At 28.2% G+C, this 24,399-nt stretch overlaps 1 protein-coding gene across 2 annotated transcripts; it reads right to left on the reverse strand.

The window, feature by feature from the left end:
• Positions 1-1,476: 1,476 nt before the first annotated feature.
• LOC106679884 (acid phosphatase type 7) lies at positions 1,477-22,810 on the reverse strand. Of its 2 annotated transcripts, none has more exons than XM_024359787.2 (10): positions 22,742-22,810; positions 16,707-17,015; positions 13,099-13,293; positions 12,782-12,990; positions 10,724-10,821; positions 9,303-9,486; positions 9,066-9,208; positions 6,479-6,650; positions 1,889-2,026; positions 1,477-1,801 (listed from the first exon to the last, which is right to left on the reverse strand). In XM_024359787.2, the coding sequence occupies exons 2-10, from the start codon at positions 17,008-17,010 to the stop codon at positions 1,736-1,738; spliced, it is 1,509 nt and encodes a 502-aa protein (XP_024215555.1). In that variant the 5' UTR covers positions 17,011-17,015; positions 22,742-22,810; the 3' UTR covers positions 1,477-1,735. The 2 variants fall into 2 exon arrangements, with proteins under 2 accessions (XP_024215555.1, XP_066901651.1); XM_067045550.1 differs by lacking the exon at positions 22,742-22,810 and adding an exon at positions 18,382-18,400.
• Positions 22,811-24,399: the final 1,589 nt, after the last annotated feature.

Raw genomic sequence — 24,399 nt, forward strand, 5'->3', positions numbered from 1 at the left:
AGAAATGGTCGCGATTCTGAATCCAGGGATAGCAGAAGTTACTGCAAAATCATATTGCTCAATATGCCTCTTAAACATGATAGGTAAAGTTCTGGAAAGCCTCATGCTACTGCACCTAAAGGAAGTGATAGACCAACTCTTCAGATCAGTTTTGGGAACGAAGGAGATTATCAACCACAGATGCTATCAATTAGCTTCTAACGGCGACAAAAGACTCCCCCTCTAAATATTTTGTTGTCATCTTTTATGATGTTGCTGGGGCTTTTGACAGTATGTGGTGGCCTGGAATAATGGAAGAACTAAAAAGACTGCAGTGTCCAAGAAATTTATACCAGCTTATCATATCCTTCTTGGAGACATTCAGTGTTTTTCCAGTTACCAACAAGGAGGATAATGATAATCTAACGGGGTTGTGCCCAAGGATCCAGCCTATGTCTCCCATTATGGGAAATCAATATGAATCCACTACTAGTGAATTTACGAGCAGCAGGATCACACCAGCCGCAAAAGTGACTCCCGATATTTTTAGGGCCTTCAAAAAATTTGCAAAGAAGGTGTTCCAAATAAAAATAAAAAGCCGGCTGCCTAATGATTAATATAACATAAATTATAGATATCACATAAATGATTTATAAAACATAAATAATATGTAACAATTATATGTAAATAGAGTAGACCCACTTAAATGTAGGTAGGAATTTACTGGAGTCCTGTTTGGTAGGAACAGCTCTCCAGTTGCAGGTAACCCATTAGCTTTTTGTTGAAATTAGTCTCCCATTGTTATAAAGATTAAACAATGCCTCACTTTGAGAGATTTGTGAAACATCGTTAGTGCAGGCCTGAAGACTCAAGAACCTTGCTTACTGGTGACCGAGTCTTATCTTGACGGAATATTAAAATATTAGGAAGTTTGGAACACACCGCTGGTTTAGAGTTGCCCTAAGGTACAGTGGGAGGAAAGAAGGATAAAATAAAAAGAGAGAGAACCAGTGATTAGTACATTGACTGTTGACTACATGATAACTCCTAGTTTGCATTTTTAGCTCAGACATCAACTCTAAGATAACAGCGTCTTAAGCAAGAACAGACATTATGAGTAATAACATAGTCAGCAGTCTATATGTTAAAATGGGACTCACTCCTATATGAATTAAATGTGGTGAAGCAATAGATCCTAGCTTACTGTAATTTTTATTATATGTAAAAAGTATTAAATAAATACATACTAAATTGCACCTTTAATGGGATTCTAACATGTTGCAATAGCTATGATGTGGTGCCCAAATCAAAACACTTTCTTTTACCATCCTACTTTGAGTAGAAATCATCACTCACTTCCACTTACTATATTTCTATTTTTTAGTTAGGTATCAAAAACTACTATTACTATATGCTCATGATTCATCGAGATCTGTTAAACTTTTAGTTCAAATAAATGAAAACATTTATATTAATTTAATAAATAAAACACTGAAAGAAAATACATATTTATATTTATATACAAGTCAAAATGAATTTTTAATCAACCGTTAATAATTTGAATTAATCAATGTTAGTCATTTTTACCAATTTAATCGTATACATAATAATAAATTTGATGGTACATTGAAAACAAAGTAGCTTTCTCATACTCTAAATTCTATGGAGAAACTTAGTTGTTTAATAGAATGGATATTTCCTGTCTTTTATTAACTATGTTAAAGTTTAATTCCTTGTTGCACTATTGTTGGGATGATTATTTTTTAGTGTAAGGCCCATGGTGATCTTTAATCAGCCACATACTGTCAATAACATCCCCTTCCTGAAAAATGGTTATTACGCTATAGAGCATAAAACAATAATCATACCAGTAAATAATTTAGCAATAGACTAAGGTGTGATAAATTACTTTTTCAGCAGAAACTTGTTCCCAGTAGAGATGTGTATGATTGAAGATCTTAAGCCTAGCATAGCCGTAGTCGCTGTTCCTAAAAGCTGACCATGGCTTAGGTTGCTTTATGAAATGGTCTGTGAACTCTTGACAGCCCTTACCAAAGTAAAACAGGATCATTAAACTTTTAAATAGAGATATTAAATAATTTATATAAATAACTATAACATTGATACTTGAAGTAATATTTCATCTTTAAAAAAATAGAGTATGATTCTAAATATTAAAATTAATATATATAAATAAAAATCACATATCACCCTACATAAGTTCCCAAGCTTTGTGTAAATTGGATTCCTGTTGAGTTTAAAGTTTTGTTATTTTCAAAAAAATCTTAAGACCAAGGAAGGCAAAATTATGAAAACAAAATTTAATTTTTCTACTTCTATAAAAATCTGTATTTTAGAGTTTCTCAAGGTAAGAATAACAAATATAAATTTTATATAATGGCTGGTGGGAGGAGTCAGCTCCCCACTCCTTCACGCTTCCGCCTCATTGTTGCCTACTGTTCACCCGTTTGCTCTGAACAGGTAGGTTGTCTTGACTTTTTCTTTGCTCATTTATTATCATTTTATATCTTTTATTATTACTTATTTATGTATAATTATTATTTTTTCATGAAGTTTATTTAATCTCAATTTTTTTTTTTTTTCTTCCCTGTATTGTTTTTGTGTTATGTACATCTCCTGTATTTTTTAACTGTATATTTTACGTATTTTTATATAATAAATTTTTACTCTTGCTATTGTTACTTATTTTTATTCTTATCATTGTATCTTATCTTTGTATTTTTATTCTTATCATTATATCATTTTGTATCTTTTTAGCCCTGATGAAACCCTACAACGTGGGGCGAAACGTCATAAAATGAATAGCTGTAAACTACTTTTGTTTCTCCTTTGACCGCAGCCCTAACCATCTTCCTATACACAAATATAAATTTTGTTCCTGCCACAAATGCGACAGTTTAACAAAAGATTACAAAGCCATAATTCAATAGGGAAAATACGAGTGTTCTCGACTTTTCCCATTGATATCAGATGTTTCTAGTTTCCTTTTTTTCTCCATTAGTTATTGATAAAATTCTTTAATATTTTATATTTCTCCATTGTTTACTATTACTAACAATATCAACTGTCAGTTTTTTAAATAAACAAAATTGAAGGTACTTTAGAGGGAGATTTTTTTTAAAATCCGCATTTATACCCTCTCAGGCAATTTCATTGAGGATAGGGCCTATCTTATATTAAAGAACACTTTATTCTTCATTGGGATACTGAGTTTAATTAAATCCGTGGGAGCCATTTTTGAGAAAATCATAAATATGAAAACTCGATTCTATTAAGTGGATCTTCCAGTCTGTCCATTTTATCGAAAAAGTTGCTGTTGCGCCACAGGCAAATATCTGCCTTGAATATGCAATTTCAGTTTAGTACGACTTCTCGTTATTGAGCTCAGCTGAACACAGACTATTTTGCAAGACTTGGCTATTTGGACTCAGAGGACCCCCAAATGTGTATTTCTGTTACATATTGAAATTTTAAATTTTGCATAATCATAATACTTTCCCTTACTACTTTACTGTATTTCTTGTATAGCTAAGTAAAAATAAAAATATACATTTGTGTTCATATAATTCACTTTGCAACTGCAACAGTCTAACATAGACCGCTGGTGCTTGGGTGTGGTAGTAGCCTTGATCATTCCATCATGTACTATTGTGGTTATACTTTGGTAGCTATATTGGTGCAGGAGAATCGGTTTATACTTCATTCTTGTGGAAACAGGTTTACTGCCCAACATTATTAGGTCAACTGAAGAAAATATTTATTAAACTAGATGAAACAAGAAATTATAACCAAATATACTTTACAATTGAGCTTATTTACAATAATAAAAAAAATTATTCCCTTCATTTCTTCTCCTTCCCTTCTCTTTAGATCTTTATTTTTCGAAATCACAAAAATAGTCATAATTTCAACATGCCCACCAATCTATACAAAATTTGAGGTGCTATGTCAAAGTTGAACCATGCAACAGATTTTTTCTCTTAAATATAAACCAATTTTTCTCCCACTGTTGAATACATATATCTGTCCTATACAAATGTTGGAAAACAAGTTGACACACCACTTTTTTTTTTTTTTTTTTAACACTAATATCCATTAACTAAATATGATCTTGAACCAGGTAAATATAATATATATTGACTTTTTATAAGAATAAAAGAGAAAACAATTATTTCTACCTTAAAAAAAAATCTGGCTTTGTCCCTAATAAGCAGAGCCACAGTTACTAGTGTTAATAGACTGCAGTCGGGGGAGGCCATGCAAAAAAGCTTGACTTATTTTACTCAAAGTTTTATTTATTTGAAACAATTATGGCCTTGAAAAATAGTTGCCTGGTGCCGGAATAAGAAATAACAGCTAATTCAGTGTTGAGCTGGATTATACAACAGTTATTATAAATATTATTAAAAAGTATATATTGAACCATTTTAAGTACACGTCAGCGGAATTTCATTTTATTAAAAAAAAAAAAAATCGACATTTTAAAATAACATTTAGGTAGCTCAAGCAATTATAGAACCAAACTATACTATAATAATTTTTATCATAAACAACTTTATTTTGGTATTCCATTAAATAAATTAAAAAAAAAAAATTAATTGTGCTAGTCTCGGGACTGGCTGACAGAAGTGAAACTTTTAGAAATGAAATAATTTGTTAAAATTTTATTAATAATGATCAATTGTTCCCTGTTATAGCCTAAGGGTTCCAAAATAATAATAATTTGAATAGAACAGCCATTCTATAAGTTAATTGTAGCAGCAAAATTCTTATATTATAATAGGAGAAAATAAGATAACAGAAGCTCACTCAATCGGTCGGACACTGCCATGATTGTTAAGCTCCTACCCTCCTATTACACTAAAAAAAATTCCTGCTAGAATTGATCTGTGTTGACCTCCTACCACTTCTTTTCATCTCATGTCACAAAATCAATTTACTCCCATATAATATTTTCTCTTGAGCTGTTGAATATCGGTACAGAAGTTTCACTTAAATAATTTATAAAAACATTTTTCAGATAATTTTTACTAAATAAATGCTCTTAAGAAAAATGGAGTTCCATAATAAATATAAATAACGGCTCTAATAAATGGTAGAACATCAAAAATAAATTAGTAAAATATAAAAAGTGCTCAGATTATCTGAAAATCTAAATAGAACTGTAAACAACTATGATGTATCTTAGTATAAATTTGATTATAAACCAACAAACAAAGTAGGTAATCGATTTAGCAACATGAAAGATAAAAAATGCAGGAGTATTTTATAAAATAGTTCAAACTATCGAGGAATATATTATAAGGGGAGTGATCAGTATATAAAATATAGAATTTATCAGCATAAATATAATTTTAAAAACTGTACCATGTGGTAAAGGTCAATATTACAAAACTGACTCAGGAAATATTAATGTAACAAATGTTTAGCTTCTTAATAAATTGAATAAATAGTTAAACTACTTCTCCATTTTAAATATAAAAAATAGCTTAAAAGGAATTCTATCGGAGTGCACTATATGAAAAGCAGTGTCAGTCCAAGCCAAACTAAGACAAGTAAGAGTGAAATATACGTGAAGAAATATATCCATAGTGTTCAGGAGTTAATTTAAACTTATTTAAAGAAGGAAACAAAATAATTTATGTTTTCAATAATAATATATGCTTTTGGATAATTTTTATAAATTTTCAAAGATGTTTTATTGTAAATATATAAAGAAAAGCCCCAAAATAAATATAAATTACCTCAGTGATAAAAAAAACTGGAAAACGAGTTTTTAATAATTATATCCATTTATTATAATTTAATAATAACATTATTTATTATAATTTTTTAGTAAAAAAATTAAAATTATATCCATAGTAATCATAAAGAAGTTGCTAAGTATATTTAATTAGGTAAAGAGCTATCAAGTTCTTTGCAGTTGCTATGGATACATTGTATAGAAGTATAATCGAGAGCTGATACAATTATAATAGATACAATAGTTTTTATGCAGTGACTCGGGTGAAAACAGAAAGATTTGAAAATGGCCATTAATAATGTTCAAACATAATAAAAGTGTAATATATATAAAATAAAATTTTGAAATTTTTATTATATAACTTTAACAAAAATGTTGAATTAATGTGGTTCAAAGATTTTCCTTAATCTTTCTGATTAATATAATTAAATATATTATATTTTCCTGTTTTAATATTTTATTATGAAAAAACAATGTTTCTTCATACTATATTGCAGAAGAAAAAAATTAGACTTAACTAATTTAATGAAAGTTCTAAAGGGCAAAAACTTGTTCATGGTCACAACTTGAAAGTGTTCATTCAAGCAATGACCATTAATGTTATTACCCATTTATGTTACTAAATTATTCAATTACTTTCACAATTTTCTTTTTGGTTTTTCAAAAAATATTTTGAAGTTTATGGATAGATTATAATTATTGGCTAAACTTGTTCTAAATTATACAATAACTTACAGCTGACCCACTGATCACATGTACTGGAGCATTAGGATTTGTGTATGGCTCAGCGTTACTTCCATTATACACTGTATGGTTGTAAATAGGCCACAATCTCTCGTAAGAATGCTCATGGGCCCAAATCTCCAAATCAACACCTGCTTTATAAAACAGATCTTCCAGGCCATAACTGAGAAATAAATTTAATCATTAGAAAATAATTAGGGGTCAAAAGTATTTTCTACTTCACAAATAGTTGAGCAGTGTTTTCTCAACTAGTTTCTGTTTCAATCTATTTGTGATGTTATTTACTTTTTCATTGGTGGTTTACATTTATATTATAATCTTAATATTTTTATTTTCATTTAATGATGATAATAATAATATAGTTTCTATTTGAAATAAAAATAATAATAACCAAATAATATAATACAATGATACTAATATTAAGTCTTTTTAAAATAAAGAAGACATAACTGCATCTGACTATAAGTTTTTATCATTTTGTCAATAACACGCATAATTAAAATTATGTTATTTGGTTGATTCTTATATCTATATTATTTTCTTTTTTCATTCTTAATTTTAATAATACTATTTTCCCTGTATATTAATATATGCAGTTTCAATATTCTTATAATATGACATACATTTTCTTCAATACTAATTGTGTGCCTACATTATTTGTTATCTTCTTTTTTTTTCTGTAATTCCATTTAATTATTATGGTTGTTATCTTGTTTTCTTCTTTTTAGCCCTGATGAAAACCTGAAATTCTGGCCAAAACGTTGGCACTAATAAACAAGTTTTTATTTATTTATGTACTCCACTGACCGCACCCCCAATCAACTACTCCTCGTATACTATCCACAGTCAACTATCTATTTATCATCGTCAAAATGAAAGTTTTTTTTCATTTTGTAGTATCTTTACATTGTATAATAATCGCTAATTAGTTTTTGAGCCCTTAAAAACCTAATTCACTACATACACGTAAAATAACAAGTTTTGTTTATAGGCAATCGTACAAGTTTGTTTTATATAGAACTATGTAGTTCCAGTAACTTGAAAAAACTTGAATTAATTACTAATTATTCAAATATTTATTAAACTGAAGACTCAAAATTATGAAATATTCATCTTACATAAAATTGATTAAATATTGGAAGATTGTTGATTGACCGTATTTAATATATAAATAGAAGATGGTAAAAAAAAACAACAGAAAAAACTCAACTAGTAATCAAACTATTTAATGTAATTAATGTTATATTATTATTATTATTATTATTGATATTAACTTTTTTGTTCATGGCAACAGTTAATATTTTTATTTTACAAAAGATTTAAAATATTATAATAAATAAATAAAAAGGTAATGTTCGTTTATTACTTATGTAAAATTCCCAAAAGGCTTTAACTGATTTACATGCAGTTTTATTTCAAAATGTTCGGTGTTATTGTTTTTCAAAAAGGTTCATAGCTGGTTTCAAAGGTTCATAAACCCTGAATTTATCCAGTAGGAAAAAAGTTATGATCAAAATTAAACGTTAATTGTATTAATTTTTTTCATATAATGTATATACGACAATATGATGGGTAATAGGACCATCTAAGCAAAAAAACCTAATCGGACACTTATTAGCAAATATACTGCGATTTTTCCACATTACTTATCTATGTAAATAAAAAGGTAATGTTCATTTGTTACTTATATATTAATGTATAGTGGATTAAATTATGTTTTGAAGCAGTTATTTTAATAGGGAATAAATTTCCTTCAAAACAAAAAAAAAAGATCATTGAAATCGGACGATTAACAACTGAACATTTTGCTTATTTTTTAAAATTTTGTTAAAGAATTTGTAGCCAAGACTTAAAAATTATAATATGTGTATAAATGTTTAATTTTATCTAAATTGATATCAAATTTTGAATTTTATTCATCCAATCTGCACATATAATATATACTCAAATCTAGCAATAGCGAAGCATTTTTTATTCTATTTTTTCGTACCCTCCAAAAAGAATGTGTGTACATACATACTCACTTTGATTTAATACTTAATTGAAAAAAATCATTATTTGTATTTTTGTTTTCCAAAGTCCCTATTTGAAATATAGTTTTGTATTAAGAGAACCTATGTAATGGGGTTTTGTTTTTATCTGAAACTTGGTTTCATTTCAAAACATGAATAATAATAATAATTCGTATTTTTTTTTTTTGTTTCATATCCTCTTTATTCATTGAAACAAATAAAAATATATATAAATAATTCATATTGTTAGATTATATTACTATAACATGGATCTTTCTTGGGATTGGACATTGTATAAAAATTAAGAATAAATCTATATTAATTAAATTATAGTAATAAATTAAAAAAAGATTCTCCCTTTCAATTCATAATCGATATTAACCCATTTTCTGGAAATCTTTTTCCTAAGGAATAACATGTAATGAATTTATTTTATTTCTGATAAATTAAGTTTGAAGCAAGATTAAAATACTGAAAGATCATATAAAATTTATAATATTTTGTTTTTATTTAACAATAAAAGCATATAAAAAGATTATATAACTATATTTTTCTAAACTATTTACCTTCCTGATGGACGTAAACCAGATCTTATAAGGGATGACCAATTAAGACAATCGTCACCATCATCATCCGAGCAATACATTGGGCGATGTCCATAAGTGATGATCCATGGCCATCTAGCTCTGTTTTCAGGCTTGTTAGCTTCCTTCACAACAGCAGCAAGTACAAAATATTAAATAGGATAAGTTGTTTGGAAAATCTTTGTTTGAACATATTTGTCATAGAAATACATGAAATACCTCTAGAACTTTCTCAAGCCACTTGTACTGATTAACAACAAGATTCATGCCATATTTTAGAAAATAATAAGCCTCCGTATTAAAGCTGATGAACTGCACTGGACCCAGTTTGAACTCATAATAAAGATTTTCAAACTCTTTAACATTTGGCATACTGAATCTATATCTATAGTGACTGAAATTGCTGAAAAGTTAAAAATGAATTTTTAAATTATATACAATAAGTAAATATGATGTGAGTAATACAATGGCATGATGCTTATTGATAGAACTCTAAAAAATTAAAAACGTTTTGAGTTCAAGAAACAAAATTTGACGGAATATTATACTTGTACAACTTTAGTTAGTTTCATTCGTTAATAACTGAAATATTTAATACATAAGAATTAATCCTGTGGATTAATGTGAAATGAGAATAGATAATTAAAATAAAAACGATCTATTTATTCAATTATTTAAATAACACAACAGTAACTATATGGAAATAAAAGTAGGCATGTAATAATTTTAAGATTTTCAATGATATTTCAATCTGTTTTAGGGTCTCCTTTTTTTAGGATTTTGGTCACTGATGCCTGTGAACAAAAGGGTATGTACCTTGTCGGCAATAGTTGAAACATGTGTTTCTCTATAATTATTGAAAAGTTATTTGAAAAAGTACTTAAATGCTCTAATTAACAAAAAAAAATTGTTTAAAACAGAGAATTGTTAGTTTTATTTATTCCATGCTTTAAAAGTATTTTGGTCAGTTTCCTAGGGAAATCCATTCACTTTTAATTGTATTTCTAGTTTTAAATATATTCATGTGCACATTCCATATGCTCGTTCGAAGTATAATTAAATTGTCCAATAATTTACCACTTATTATTGGTGGCCACACACACGCATACATGCTCACACAGAGGCCATTTCATTCAAGGAAGATATGACCCCAGAGGATAGAAAATAAAATTTCAGCGACAGTCAGCAATGAACCTAAGCCCAGGAATCATAGTCAGTGAGCTTATCCCACTACTAACTATAATAAATTAAATTAATGTAGTAATAATAAATTTAATTATATCTTTTTTGTTAATTTTTCCCTGTAATACATTAACATTGCATTGAAAATAAAGGGATAGAAAAGTTAGATCCTTACGTCATTAACAATACCTCTTGCATATTTTAACTAGAAAATGTAGGGTATTTTACTCTATAAAAATCAGATTATGAACTTAAATATGCTATCATACTTTTATGTGTTCATAATTACATGACTATTCAAAAAATACTGCACCAATATTTAATGTAGGCTATTATGGCATATTATATGGGTAATGTTATATTGAAAATAAACAACAAAAGATTAAAAAAACATTAAAAATAGAGGGAAAATTAAACAATGCGTTACACAAATAATTATTAAATACGATTGGACATACTAAGCCTCCTCATGGTTACCAGGAGAAACCATGTATGGGACATAAGCTGCTATAGGCTCAATCTGCCGCATGAACTCATCACCGACTTCACCTTCTGCCTAAAAAAAAATATCACTGATTGACCATGTGTAATCTATAAAAGGAAGATGGTCCAGCTGAAAGATCTCAAATAGAAATTAAACTATTTATTGTGAGCCAACTTCTCGCCACACTTTGCGGGACTTCATCAGGGTTCAAAATCATTTCATTATTATCTTCCCATATTTTTTATCTGTACCCATTTCTTTTATACATCTCATACTCCCTTATGCTAACATTTATTACTATAAAGTAATAATATATAAATATAAATTTAATGTGTTTTTTTTTTTTTACTACATAACTTTATTATCCATCTTTTATTTTTTATATCTTATACTTACATCTTTTATCAGTATTTTATATTTGTCAGATACTTACACCTTTTACTTATATTTATTGCTTTACAATTAATGTTTTTATTATATAAATTTACTACACCTTTGTACTTCTATTCAATTTTTTATGTTTTCTTTTCTTCACTATAATATATTTATCGGATCCATTATTTTAATTTTATTACTTTTTTTTATCTTTTAATTTGTTAACCATCAATTTCCCCCACTCCCCTACCCTGTTGACAACTTGCATCCGCCTTTAGCTCATTCTTTAGATCTTCTTCATTCAGAAAAGTGCGTTTCCTATTTTGTTCATTATTTTCCTTTTCTCTTGATTTTCATTTCATTCTTATTTCCCTTATTTTCCATCTTTTGGCGTGTTCTATATTTGTGTTATATTTCTTTTTTATCTACTTTTTTATTTGTTATTACTTCCAATTTCACTAATTGTTTAAAAGCTTTTAGTAATTCTTGTTTACTTTCAACTGTACATTTTATTTTTATTTTATTTCATTTACTTTGTTCATTTTAATTTATAAAAAAACATTTATTGTTCACACATTTTGAATCATATTTAGCCATGTGTTAGTTTACTTTTATTTCATCTTATCTATTCTCTTACTCTGTTACATTATTTTGTTTTGTTTTTTAATCTCTTTTCTGGTGATGAAGCCCTGAAAAGTTGAGGGAAATGTTGGCTCACAATAACTAGTTTAATTACTATTTGAATTCATTAAACCGCATCTGGCACATCTTCCTTTTATTTACTTATTTAGTAATTTTTATCATAAGATATTTTAAACCCAAGCAATCAAAACCTGGTACTTGGAGATAAGAATAAAAATGAACAAAAGAATATCAATCGATCTCATTTGAAACATATTAAGTGTTTTGAAAATGTCAATTCAAGAATTATAAATACAAATCTCGAGTAACAGCTTTATTGTATTAAATCCTGAATAAATAAACAGAGTCAGTAAAAATTAATGAATGATCAATTGATTGGCTGTGTGTTTTAATAATAAGGTTTATAAACAAGACAAATTTACTTCAGTGATATTGTTTACCAAGAGATAGTAAACCCAATCAATCATAAACCCTGTCAGTAAATAATCCAAATCAGGTACTTCATGATGAGAATAATAATAAGCAAAAAGTATTCAAATGATCGAGTATTTTGAAGAAAAAAAAATTTTAGTTGCTGTAGCTCATCAAGGGCAGGCTCACTTTGAAACTAGTGCTCCCTTCATAGTACCATTAAAAGGAAAGGTAGGTTATAAACTTATTTATAAATACCCATCTGTCCATTAATTCTTATTTTCTTTTTTCTAATTATTTCCAACAAACTTTCATATTTACCATGAAATAATAATTAAAATTTCATACATAGTTAAACCTTATGCCCAGTCAATGAAATAAGTTAAGGTGGAAGAGTATCTTCCCCTCAAACATATTATTCTCATTTCTCTAATACCGTGTTCTCATGGGAAAGCTATAGACCAAAAGATGGAATATAAACAGTAATAATAACAGCTCCCATCCATTCTTTAAAGACCACAAGCCTCTCTCTGAGGATATAATAATTAGGATAAAATAATTGAAGATAAAAGATGTAAAATATACTACAATACCTATTACTTACATCGCACATATCATAAGCAAAATCGCCAACATGTAAGACAGCATCATAGTAGTTACTCTCTGTTTCTTCTTGGAGGAAAGGCAATGCCTTTGCATTAATATTGCCTAGATCACCATATACAGCAAGTGTTGGGGCCCAATCCTGTGAAGGATCCAAACTCCAAAACCAGAATTCATTTGACCAACCAAGAGTACTTCCACAGTGATAAACTAAATATTTGAACAAATAATGATAGTGATTGAATTTGCACAAGGCAATAAAGAATAAATAACAACAATAACTAATAAAAAATGAAATAAAAACTACTCAATATTTACCATATTTCTGTCGAGGAATAAGATTTTCAAGTTGGACCCTGTGAATATACCTTTTTAATTTTTCTTTTCCACCATCGACAAATAATGTTGTATCACCAGTTGCTATTTTTACTGTGCCATCCCTGCCATACTTACAAGTTGGAGTAGGTGTGAGTGACATGGTCTGCCATGTCACTACAAACGTAGTTATATTGTCTAAAACAAAACAAACATCTTAATAATACTTGTATATATAATATATAATTCATATCATCAAACAGAGACATAATTTTTCACAATTATTCATATGTGTTAAGTAAAACAAATATATTCGCTTCTAAACTCTTGGACAAAAGTATCACATCCCAGGTATTTTTATCTCTAAAATCATGCTGCAGTCAAATACAGATAGCATTTTATTCATTTACAAATAAATTAAGTATGATGCATTGCTTATTTATTCAAACGAAAACAAATTAATTTTGATTATAATTCCTGAAAGGACTGATTCACTGAGTGAATTTACTTTTTTTCCCTGGGTGATTACTTTAGTTAACATATTTTTTAAAAAGGTTTAAATTATTTCAAAATGAATTGGTAAAATTCATCAAACATAATAATGATTAGTCTGATTACGTTACCAATTGGAATCAGCACAATTTTGCTTTGCATTAACCATTCAATGGATTACATAACAGTAAAACATTACAGAGAGAGAGACTGCCACACAAGGGTACCCATGTTGGGTCTATAACAGACTGAATTGTTCAATTATATTGCTAAGAATTGGTTATCATCAGTCAATGAAATAAGAAAGTTAATTGACGGAGTTCCAAGAATCTATATTTCTTGAATAATGGTTACAATACAAGGAGGTTGAATGAAGTTATGAATGTCAAAAGACCTAAAATCTGTCCGCTTCTCAGCTGAACTCGTAAAGTTTAGAGAGCAGTTTTCCCAAGAACTCATTAATTAAATGAATGAAAAATGGTCACTAATATGAACTTTTTTATGGTTGAGTCAAGATCCGCTTTAAACTCAGCTGATGGAAGAGAGTGTGTGGAGAAGCACAGATGAAACTATGTGTGTCCTGAAGTGAGTTACCAGGGAGGTACTGTTTGTACTGCACTGATTGAGGCACTATAAATACCATCAGCGATGTTTAATATATCCTTTAAGAATATGTGATTCTATTCATATTTATTGGAGATGAAATTGTATTACTCCACAATAATAAAAGTTCCCACTTTGCTTCAGTAATGTCTGGGTACATACATGGAGCTGAAATAGGATGCTGCGTTTTCTACTAAGAATTTCATATGTCAACCTAATACATCATACCAAGGAATGATGGGAAGAAGTGTGTGGTGTGAGTGTCCCCTTTCTCTTGGGACTCTCCAAGAACTTAGGACAACCCTGATAGAAGAGTGGGACAAGACCCCAAGGATTTCAACTAAATTAAATTTGTTCAATCCCTCAAGGACTGAATGAAGTCATCAGATCTGTTGAGATAATCACTGGATATTATTCAATGAACTGCTTTTATACTAAAATATAAATGTATAATAATAATTAAGTAATCTCAGCAATCCAAACTTTGGTATTATATTATTTATTACTTTGAATACTCTAATTATCCAACCTGGCATAGGAAAGTTACTTATTTTGAGAAAACTCAACAGGTTCAAAGAGTATTTTGAGAAAATTCAACAGGCTCAGAGAGTATTTTTTATCTTTATTTATACTTTTTTCACTTATAAATGAACAATTTTCATTAATCAATCATCACTTAGTATTACTATGAATGTAAAAGAGAACAATTACACCAAAAAATTTTAATTTTTTTAAACTTCAAACTTTCAAATATCCAATAAAATATGTAAAAAAAAACTAAATAAAAATAGTTATGTGCATTCATATTGTTGAATTTTTTTACACCATTTTTCCTAATACTTTTTATAATATGAACTTTTCAATAATCAGAACACCTCCCTGCAGCAATTTGTTTGCATTAGCGAGATTACACTGTACTTGTAATTTTCATTTTTTATTTAAAAATCATTATTTTATTTTGGCAAGGAAGTAGCCATTTTATTATTATTATTATCTCTTGGTTTCTTTTTTTTAGGGTATGAAATCAATTGTTAAAAAATCAAAATCAAATCCAATTAAAATTTTTGCATGGATTTATTAAAACATATTTGATGGTTTTTATTTTTGATAAGTGAAAAAGTCATACCCTGAACATTTTTTTTTTAAATAAAATTTGTATGATTAACAATAACAATAATTTTTGAGTAATACTTTTTTAATCAGAAATATAATTTTTTCGAATTATCCCCAAAATATATTTTAAATTTGCAACAGTAGGTGGAGAATTTTTTTATCAACTATTAGCATCAACACATCTTTATTTCTGAATATCATTAGAAATGATATTCGTTAAAAAAAACAAAATGTGTTCTTGAAGATGGATTTTCAAATAAACATACATAAATACTAGCTAGATTTGTGGACAAATTTTGTTATCAATCTTAATCATGTTGTTAACAACTGTGATAAAGGCTTTGTGAATACACAAATATTTATTTTAACCCATATCACACTATGATAACAATACATAGGTAGTGAGCACACCGACAATCAGAAAAAATATGTATATGTTCTAGGGAAAAAAGTTATAATAAAATCCTTAATACACCAGCCCCAATGTAAACAGCATAACAACATAACTATGGAAGTAATTTATTTGAATGAAATGCATTAAAATGTATCTTATGCTCTCTTTAAATATTTAAAATAAATAGTTATTAAAAAATCTGAACATTAATAATGTATACATACATGTTAATATATTAATTTGTGTGTAAAAAATGATTTTTATTTTCTGATCAACATTTTTTTTTTTTATCACAATTAAATCATTATTATTTAAATAATACTGTATTAATCAATTAGTGGCAGTTATTTTTAACTAAATTAATAAGAATCAAAGATCGATTTAAATTTTTATATATAAATCAAGCATGATATTAAATTTAAAAATCAAATATAATAATTACTATATGATTTTTTTGAGAAAAAAAATTATCGATTTCAAATCCTACTTTTTTATTTTGCTCATGTTCTTTGTTTTGATAATTCAAAAGTAAAATTTTCCATTCCAATTTTTAAAATACCTACTTTACTGATAATGACAAGTGATGGGATACTTTTGACTATAAGTTAATATACCCAAAGTTAATGATATTACAAAAAAGTAATGCCACATGTTTTTCATGAAAATAATTATCTTCTCTGTATGGTTTTTTAATTGAAAATTATTTACAGATTTTGAGGACAAAGATGATTTCTATTATGTTATAAATATATTTTCTCACATCTTTAACATTTTGATGTCTCGGTCCAATCATATCCCATTTTCAGAATAACACTTGTTAATTTGATTAATCAGCACATTTCCAAATTTGGAATGTTTACAACAAAAGGTGTCTAAGCATAAAGGCAGCCATTGGTCTACCTGAAGTGCTTAATAAAAGGAAAATGATGATGCGCTCTGACTAGATCGGCCTTCCTGAAGTTTCATATAAATCAGTGAAAACAAATATGTACTTAATTTAATAACTTACTTCCAATGGCTAAATGTATCTGCTCTGGCTGTGTATACAGTACACTTATTGCAATCCTAGGGTGCAACAAATTTAATTCTTCATCATTTAATGAATTATCCTCTATTTCAATTTCTTCAAATTCAATATTAATATTTGGAGGATTCTCATCGTCAAAGAGATTTTGTACATTTGATTCATCTGGATCAATTTTTAAATAATCTTGGTCTTCATGAAAATCATCAAACACTTCAGAAAATTTTCTCTGAGAAGATATGCTAACGGAAATTAGGAAAACAATTGTCGTCCAAATAATCTTATTCATGTCTCCTAAAACAAGAAAATATATTTTGAAAGATAAACTTAATGATTTAAAAATTAAATACAAATACACAGATAGACTATGCTGTCTCCTTAAAATTGTATAACTGTTTAAAATTACAGAGGAATAATGAAGTAAACTGATAATAAAAAAAAGTGATAAGGTAACAAGTACTGATAAGAATTTGTTTTTAAGTTTCGAAGAATAAAATTAAAAAAAAAAAGTTGTAGTGATTTGTCCAGCAGATTCGATTGAATGAGTAACCCTAGTTAAGGGCAATTACAAACTTTTATTAATTCAAATAGGAGTTACTAAAAAATCTCATATGGACATACAATAATCGATTATGAATAGATAAATTCTACATGCGTTTTTTTTAAAGTTTATAAACTCAATAAACAGTACTGATTTTAGATCAAAGACTGTACAAAGAGTTGAGTTTTTCATGATCATGAGACTGTTTGGAAAGTCCCCCAGGAAGTTTTGCCATGCCTGATATTACATAATATATTATTATAGTTAATGAAACTTGTAAAAAATTCATTAACTATAATAAAATTTTGTTGACTGTTGTGTTTATATTGAAGAAAATAATGAGGAGGCTGTCATTTATATATACTAGTCATATCATTAGATCAATCAAATCAATGATAGCGTTAGATCAATCAAAGCCGAAACACCTGGCTCATTACCAAGACTAAACTTTAAACAATGACAACATAAGATAAAAGTGTAAGCAATACAAATATATGTTATAATATTATTGATAATGATTACTTGTTATTTGTAAAAATGTAATAATGAAAAATAGAGAATTAATAATGTAGAAATGTGGCAAAAAAAAAGTGGGATTTAGGGGGAAATAATAATTTATATTTCCTACATTGGCCATAGAGTACAGAAGCCTGATACATAAAACCCAGCACACAGAACACATATCTTTATATTTTAAAAAATTAGTTTCTGCAACACTTAACAAGGAAGCGCATTTCTGGCCAGCATGAAACTGTAATTAGTTGATTAATTAAATTAAATAAGAAATGAGGTGTAGATAGTTAACCATAGATTAATAATTGGAGAAGACATTTGTTATCATATTTCTTACATTATTCATTTCCCATTCTCCATATATCTTCTTCCACCTTTTTTCCTATTTTAAAAATATTGTTTTTACGTACGCTTTAATTTTTATCTAACAAAAAAAAATTATTTTGTTTTGTACTCATTTATATAACTTTCTTGTCCATTATATCATCTATATATATATCCATTATATCATCAACATATCCATTACTATATATATATATATATATCATTTATATGTATAGGCAATAAGTTAACACTCATAGTGTTGTTCATATATAAGTGACTCACCCATTGTATCATATATTTCATTTTCTATCATATCGTTCAATTTGTAGATTAAAATTTGTTTTTCAGTTTTTTAGACACTACTTACATATATTCTTACCTACATAATATTATATTTCATCTTTCACTGTTATCAATCTTGTAATGTCTAATTCCATGGTTATCAATCAATTATTTAGCATTATTCAATTCAATATTTTGTATAATTCCAAATATGTTTGTATACTATTTCTTTTTAATTTTAAGTTTCTCTAAATGATGTTTGTTATCTTTTTTATTCTATAGCCCTGAAACTCAGGTCGAAACGTCGGCATAAATAAATATTTTTTTGTTTATTTATTTATTATTTTTTTACCGCACCCCCCCCCACCATCTTCTCCAATTAAATAAGAAAGTTATTTGTATCTTGTTTCTCACCTATAACTCCAAAACGGAGCATCCTGGCAAAACGTAATAGTTTAGCGGATTAAACAACATTGAATTTTACCTGCAATGAGTGCTGTAACTTGGTAATTTTGTTTTCGACTTACTATTTGACTAGAAATTTTAATTTTTCTGTGTCTATAAAAATTCATATTGAAGGTTTCTCGAAGTAGTAATGATGAATATAAATTTTGTTACCGCCAAGAATACAAAAATCTAACGAAGCTGTAATGCAATGGGGAAAGATCGGGTTGTCTTGGCTGTTCCCGTTCTGAACCAATATATTAATTTTTCCTGTTATGTCCTTTAGTATTATTTAATATTTTGTATTTATCCAATTTTTATTATTGTTAACAATGAAAACTGTTTTTTTTCTGATAAACGAAATTACAGGTACTTTAGAAGATTTTTTTTTTAAATTTATCATTTATGCTGTCAGACTATTTCAATGAAAATAATACCTGGGTGCTGTTAAAGACCATTTATTTATACAATAATATGTCGAGTTTTGATCAAAATCGAAAAAAAAAAGTGAAAAATCGATTGTATCAAGTGGTACTTCCATCAGAACGATTTTATCGAAAAGGTTGCTGTCACACCCGCCTTGAATATAGGTTCATTCCAAGGACCGGTTTGAGTGCCAGCAAACTGTCAGGAGCATGCGCAGTAGAGGATTTGAGAGGAATAAACACGTACTGCGCAGCTCCTGACAGTGTGCTGACTCTCAAACCAGTCCTCGGAACAAACCTTATGTAATTTCAATTTCGTACAGCTTTTCATTTTTGAGTAGGGCTGTTTAACACACAGACCACTTTACGAGACTTCGTTATTTGGACTCAAGCACCTTAAGCTTTAATAAGTTTAAACATAAAAAAGTTTGCCTGTTTTGGAGTACATCCCCCATGTTTGCCTCCCTGAAAAACACCAGCATGTGGATACGACGCTAGGATGGTTCCTTTGTTCAGCGAGCATTGCATTACAAGTCTCCGATTTGCGGCAAGTGGCCAACATCTAGATTCGCCTTTATAGGGTCTGCAGATTGGCGTCGCACCGATTTTTGTGCGGTAACTTTGAAGAGGGGTAAAATAAGTTTTTTAACCCGTAATAATGATTTGGACTTTTCAAAAATAGATTTCAAATCCTATAATTTGAAGCACAGTAATAAGAGAAGCAATATCCCCGTGCTCTATCTTATCACGGAGTTCTACCAAGGACTCATTAAAGAGGAAATATTATTTTATACTAACTACTTAAACTATTACAGTTTGCTTAAAAATATTAGATCTTAAACCAAATTCAATAAAAATATACTTCAATCGTTTAAGAATATGTCGTATACTATATCTTATGTTTTATTAATGGAAATTATAACAACACTAAATGCAACAACCATTTATGAATAAGTAAAACCCAATCTGCACGATTCAGCCCAACGAAGAGGGTTCAAACGTATTTGTTTTTCTGCCGATGTCCCGCGTTCAAAAAATAAATCCAAAACTACTCAAGGCGGCTCTACACGTTTATCAAACTGTGGCAAATTCACACATTCGCGACAGCGTGAATGAATAATTTGGATCCTTGATTTAAAACTGCCAAAAAATAAGTATTTGTGCTTTCTAAGTTGTAGTAATTATTGGTTTCGCTCATATGTGAAAGTGAATCATTTATTTATTGTATATAATTTATCACAAAGTGATAAGTATAAGTGAAAGAGGAGAAATTGTTTGTAAAAAAACGATTTATAAATTTGGGATATAATAAAAAAAAGTTATATGTGACTAGGGCAATTAACCTGAAAATTGAGAATTAAAAAACAATGACATCAATATTGAAGGTTGTATCCTTGAGAATGGCCTGAGGGCCGAAATGTTAGAGAGTTGTTAAAGAATAAAGCTTGAGAGTAAAAAGGACCAAAATTGTGTAAATTGATAATTAAAATTTAATTTTAGTGTTAATTGATTTTCGTGGCTTTCTGACCTTTATCATTTTTTGGTGGTTTCTCAAGAATGTTTACATCAGTTTCTAATTAACATTTTTTTTTATTATGTTATTTATTACTAGCATGCAATTTGTTCTTGTTGTTTTTAATATAAATACTTTAAGCCATTTGAAGTAAGTTTCCCCCCCCCCAAAATATTCATTTCTCTCAAAAAATTTCCATTCACTTTTAAATATAAACAACAATTTAATAGCAGTAATTTAAAGGAAAAAATAATAGCTCCGACTAGGTCAGTAGTTTTAGAAATTTTAGTTTTTGTTCTCATTTCCTTATCAGCTTATTGAAATTGATAGCTTATGAAAGCCTTAAAGATTTGTTTAGTTGTGTTTATCTTAAAGGAGTATGGAGGAAAAAAAATTGAAGTAAAAACAGAATCGCATTACTATAAATGTTTCTCAATCCATTTAAATCTCCATATCAGTCTGAATAAAGAAATTTGATGAGGTTCAAGATGTGGGGTCTTAATAAATAGATTACACAATTATTTTTTTCTGCCCGCTACCTAATCTATCATCTTGATTTTAGGCTTATAGATAGCAAAAAAATGCTTTCCTTCACACTTAAAAATAGTTTTATTATTTCTGTATTTTACTAGTACTATCTAACAGAGATGGACAAAAATTAGCTATAGTTGAAAGTAACAGCTAACATTGCCATGGATACGAACCATATTCATGAATGAACCATTGATAAATAAATATCACATCCATGACAATTTTAGCTGTTACTTTCAACTATAGCTAATTCTTGCCCACCTCTGTTTCGAACAATGCACTTCCAACTCAAATAATTATACCCAAACTTCTATAATTAAGTTGTTAGCATTATGAATGTTTCTAAATCAGACAAAACTGTAATAGCATTGTGAACTTTGTATTTTATTTTATAATTAATGTAATAGTCATTTTATTACTATTGTAATAGTCATTTTATTATTAAACTTTTGGGTTTTATAAATGAGCCATAAAGCTTAGTCTTAATAACATTCCTCCTTTTTAAATTAGTTCATAGGTTCATAGCTTTCAGTAGAATAGGATAGAGTTTATTCAGAAAAGAATAATAATTATGTCTGACCGGACGGCAACGTCCATCAGTTCGGACCAAGAATAATCTTTTACAAATAATATGTCTGCAATCTTAATTAGTCTGGTATTGTAAAGACTGCAACCATTAATTTTTATAATTTATTATTTTCCTTTACTATAAAAAGCCATCATCTACAAATAGAAATGAAAACATAGTAAGGATTAGAATGAAGTTCAATTCCTTTCAGTGTGGCAAAGTTATAAAGACCCAGAGGTTCCCATAATATTTTAAAAATATCCTTTTTAAAAAAAAACTGATGAAGTTAATTATATGGATTAAAACATAGTAAGTTACGTGAGAACTGGTATATTTTCAGTCATATAAGATATCTTATCTTATACAAAACTTTTAATTAATATTAAAATAATGATTACACAATTGGTTTTTATTATCAGTACATTGTTATTCAAATTGTATGAGAATTCTGAGAACAGAGGAGTAAACCAATTCATCAGTTTATTTTATATAATTTTTAAAATAATGGAAAATTCAAAAGAAAATATCACTAAATATTTATATTATAGAAGTTAAACCTTTCCAGTGTAGAAGATTGATGTCTAATTGAATAATTAAATATATATATTAGTTTTGTACACACACACACTTACACTATGTATATTGAAAGATAAACTAATAAATGATAATGTTAAGTAAAAAAATTAAAAATTAACAAGAAAGGCAAAGCTGAGATTAAATGCTGGTTAAAAATGTAAACATCAATAATATAAAATGAAATATCTAATAACTGTTAATGGATAGACAGATAAATGATTAAAAACAATAAATATTAATTAAACACATAAAAGTAGATAATATCACATTGAATTCAAGAGAAATATATTAAACTTTACATACCAACTAGAGCACTTACTAGGAGGAAAGTGTGAAGAATAGAGAGTAAGCTAACTATATGTTTATATATTAATGGAATAGAATGGGAGGGGGGAAGATAAAAACAGTAGCAATAGTGTTTCAAGTATCTGAGAGAGTGAAAAATCAAAATCATAATAAAAGAAGTTATTTTTTTATCAAGGATCAAAATTCATTGGAGAGAGACGAAATATGGTAAATAGTTTATAATAACAATGAATGTTTTTTTTAAACATTTTGGATTAGACAAGATCTATGGTACATTTTAAAGTTTTACAGAAGTTCTAAAAATTTGAATTTATATTTTTGGAGTGCTGATTATCCATTTCAATTTTATGACCTCCAGTCAGGACTTTGGACCTGGAGCAAAGAGAAGGTGGAGCAGCAGATTTTTTGTGGAGCCAAAGTACAAATATTAGTAACTGTGCTATCTCAAAATTAACACCCATTACTTTCACTTACTTATATATGGTATACATAGTAAGGGAGAGTATTGTGATCAGGCAAAATTATGAATAACAGTTTTCAAAGAAACACCTTTTAAGGTCCCTAGAGTCCAAATAATGGTCTCCCAAAAGCATCTAGGGATGACAACCCAGCTCAAAAACAAAAAGTCGTATGAATCACTAAAATTAAATATTTAAGGCGGGTGTGACAGCAACGTTTCGATAAATTCGTCTCACCAGAGGTGCCACTTTATATAATCGATTTTTCACACTTTTGTGATTTTCTCGAAAATGGTTCTACTTTAATTAAAGACGATAAATCATTGTCGAATTAAATAGTCTATAATATCGGTCAGGTCTTTTATCATTGAAATATTCTGACAGGGCTTAAATAACGATTTTTTTTTTTTAAATCTTCCCCGAAAAAACCTTCAATTTTGTCTATTCGAAAAAAAAAATAAACAGTTTTAATTGTTAGCAATAATAAACGATGGATAAATTCAAAATATTAAAGAATTTCATGAATAATGTAAGGAGAAAAAAATAAAAATAAATACATCACATTCGAAAGGAAAAGCTGGAAAATGTACTGTATCTTTGCTATTTTAAATTTTTTTTTTTTTTTCGAAAAAGTGGAATTCGCTTGTGGCATGCCTAGCATATGCTTGAGGAACTGCTGCTCAAGTGTATCGTGCGTAGTAAAGAATCAATTTACAATTGAAACGTTTTGGGCACTAAAAGCTCGTAAAGCACTCTGTAGCAGAGTATTCAGTTTAGATCCTCGTAGGACCTTTACCGCTCTCTGAAGGGGTTTATCCGCCTATAGCTGCGCGTAAGATAATAATTCCTAAAGTTAAAATAAATAGAATAAGGTCCAGGTGCGGTCAAATTAAACTCAAATAGTAAATAATATACTATTTTTATTTGAGCCAACGTTTCACCACAAGTTGCAGGGCTAAAAAAGATACAAACACTTAACATAAGTACAAAAAAAATAAGTGGAAAGTAACAAATACCATGAAACGTAAAAATTAAAGGTTATAAACAATAAATGAAAATGGTAATAGTAACAGATAAAGAGAAGAAAGTACAAATTAAGAGATGAAAAGAGATAACAATTAAATCAAATGGAAATGAACGAGACAGAATTCATACCTGTTTTGGCGGAAGTCAAAGACAAGAGTGAACGTTTGTATT

This window comes from Halyomorpha halys, unplaced genomic scaffold, assembly GCF_000696795.3.
Source record: "Halyomorpha halys isolate HHAL.00 unplaced genomic scaffold, Hhal_1.1 Scaffold228.1, whole genome shotgun sequence".
Lineage (NCBI taxonomy): Eukaryota > Metazoa > Arthropoda > Insecta > Hemiptera > Pentatomidae > Halyomorpha > Halyomorpha halys.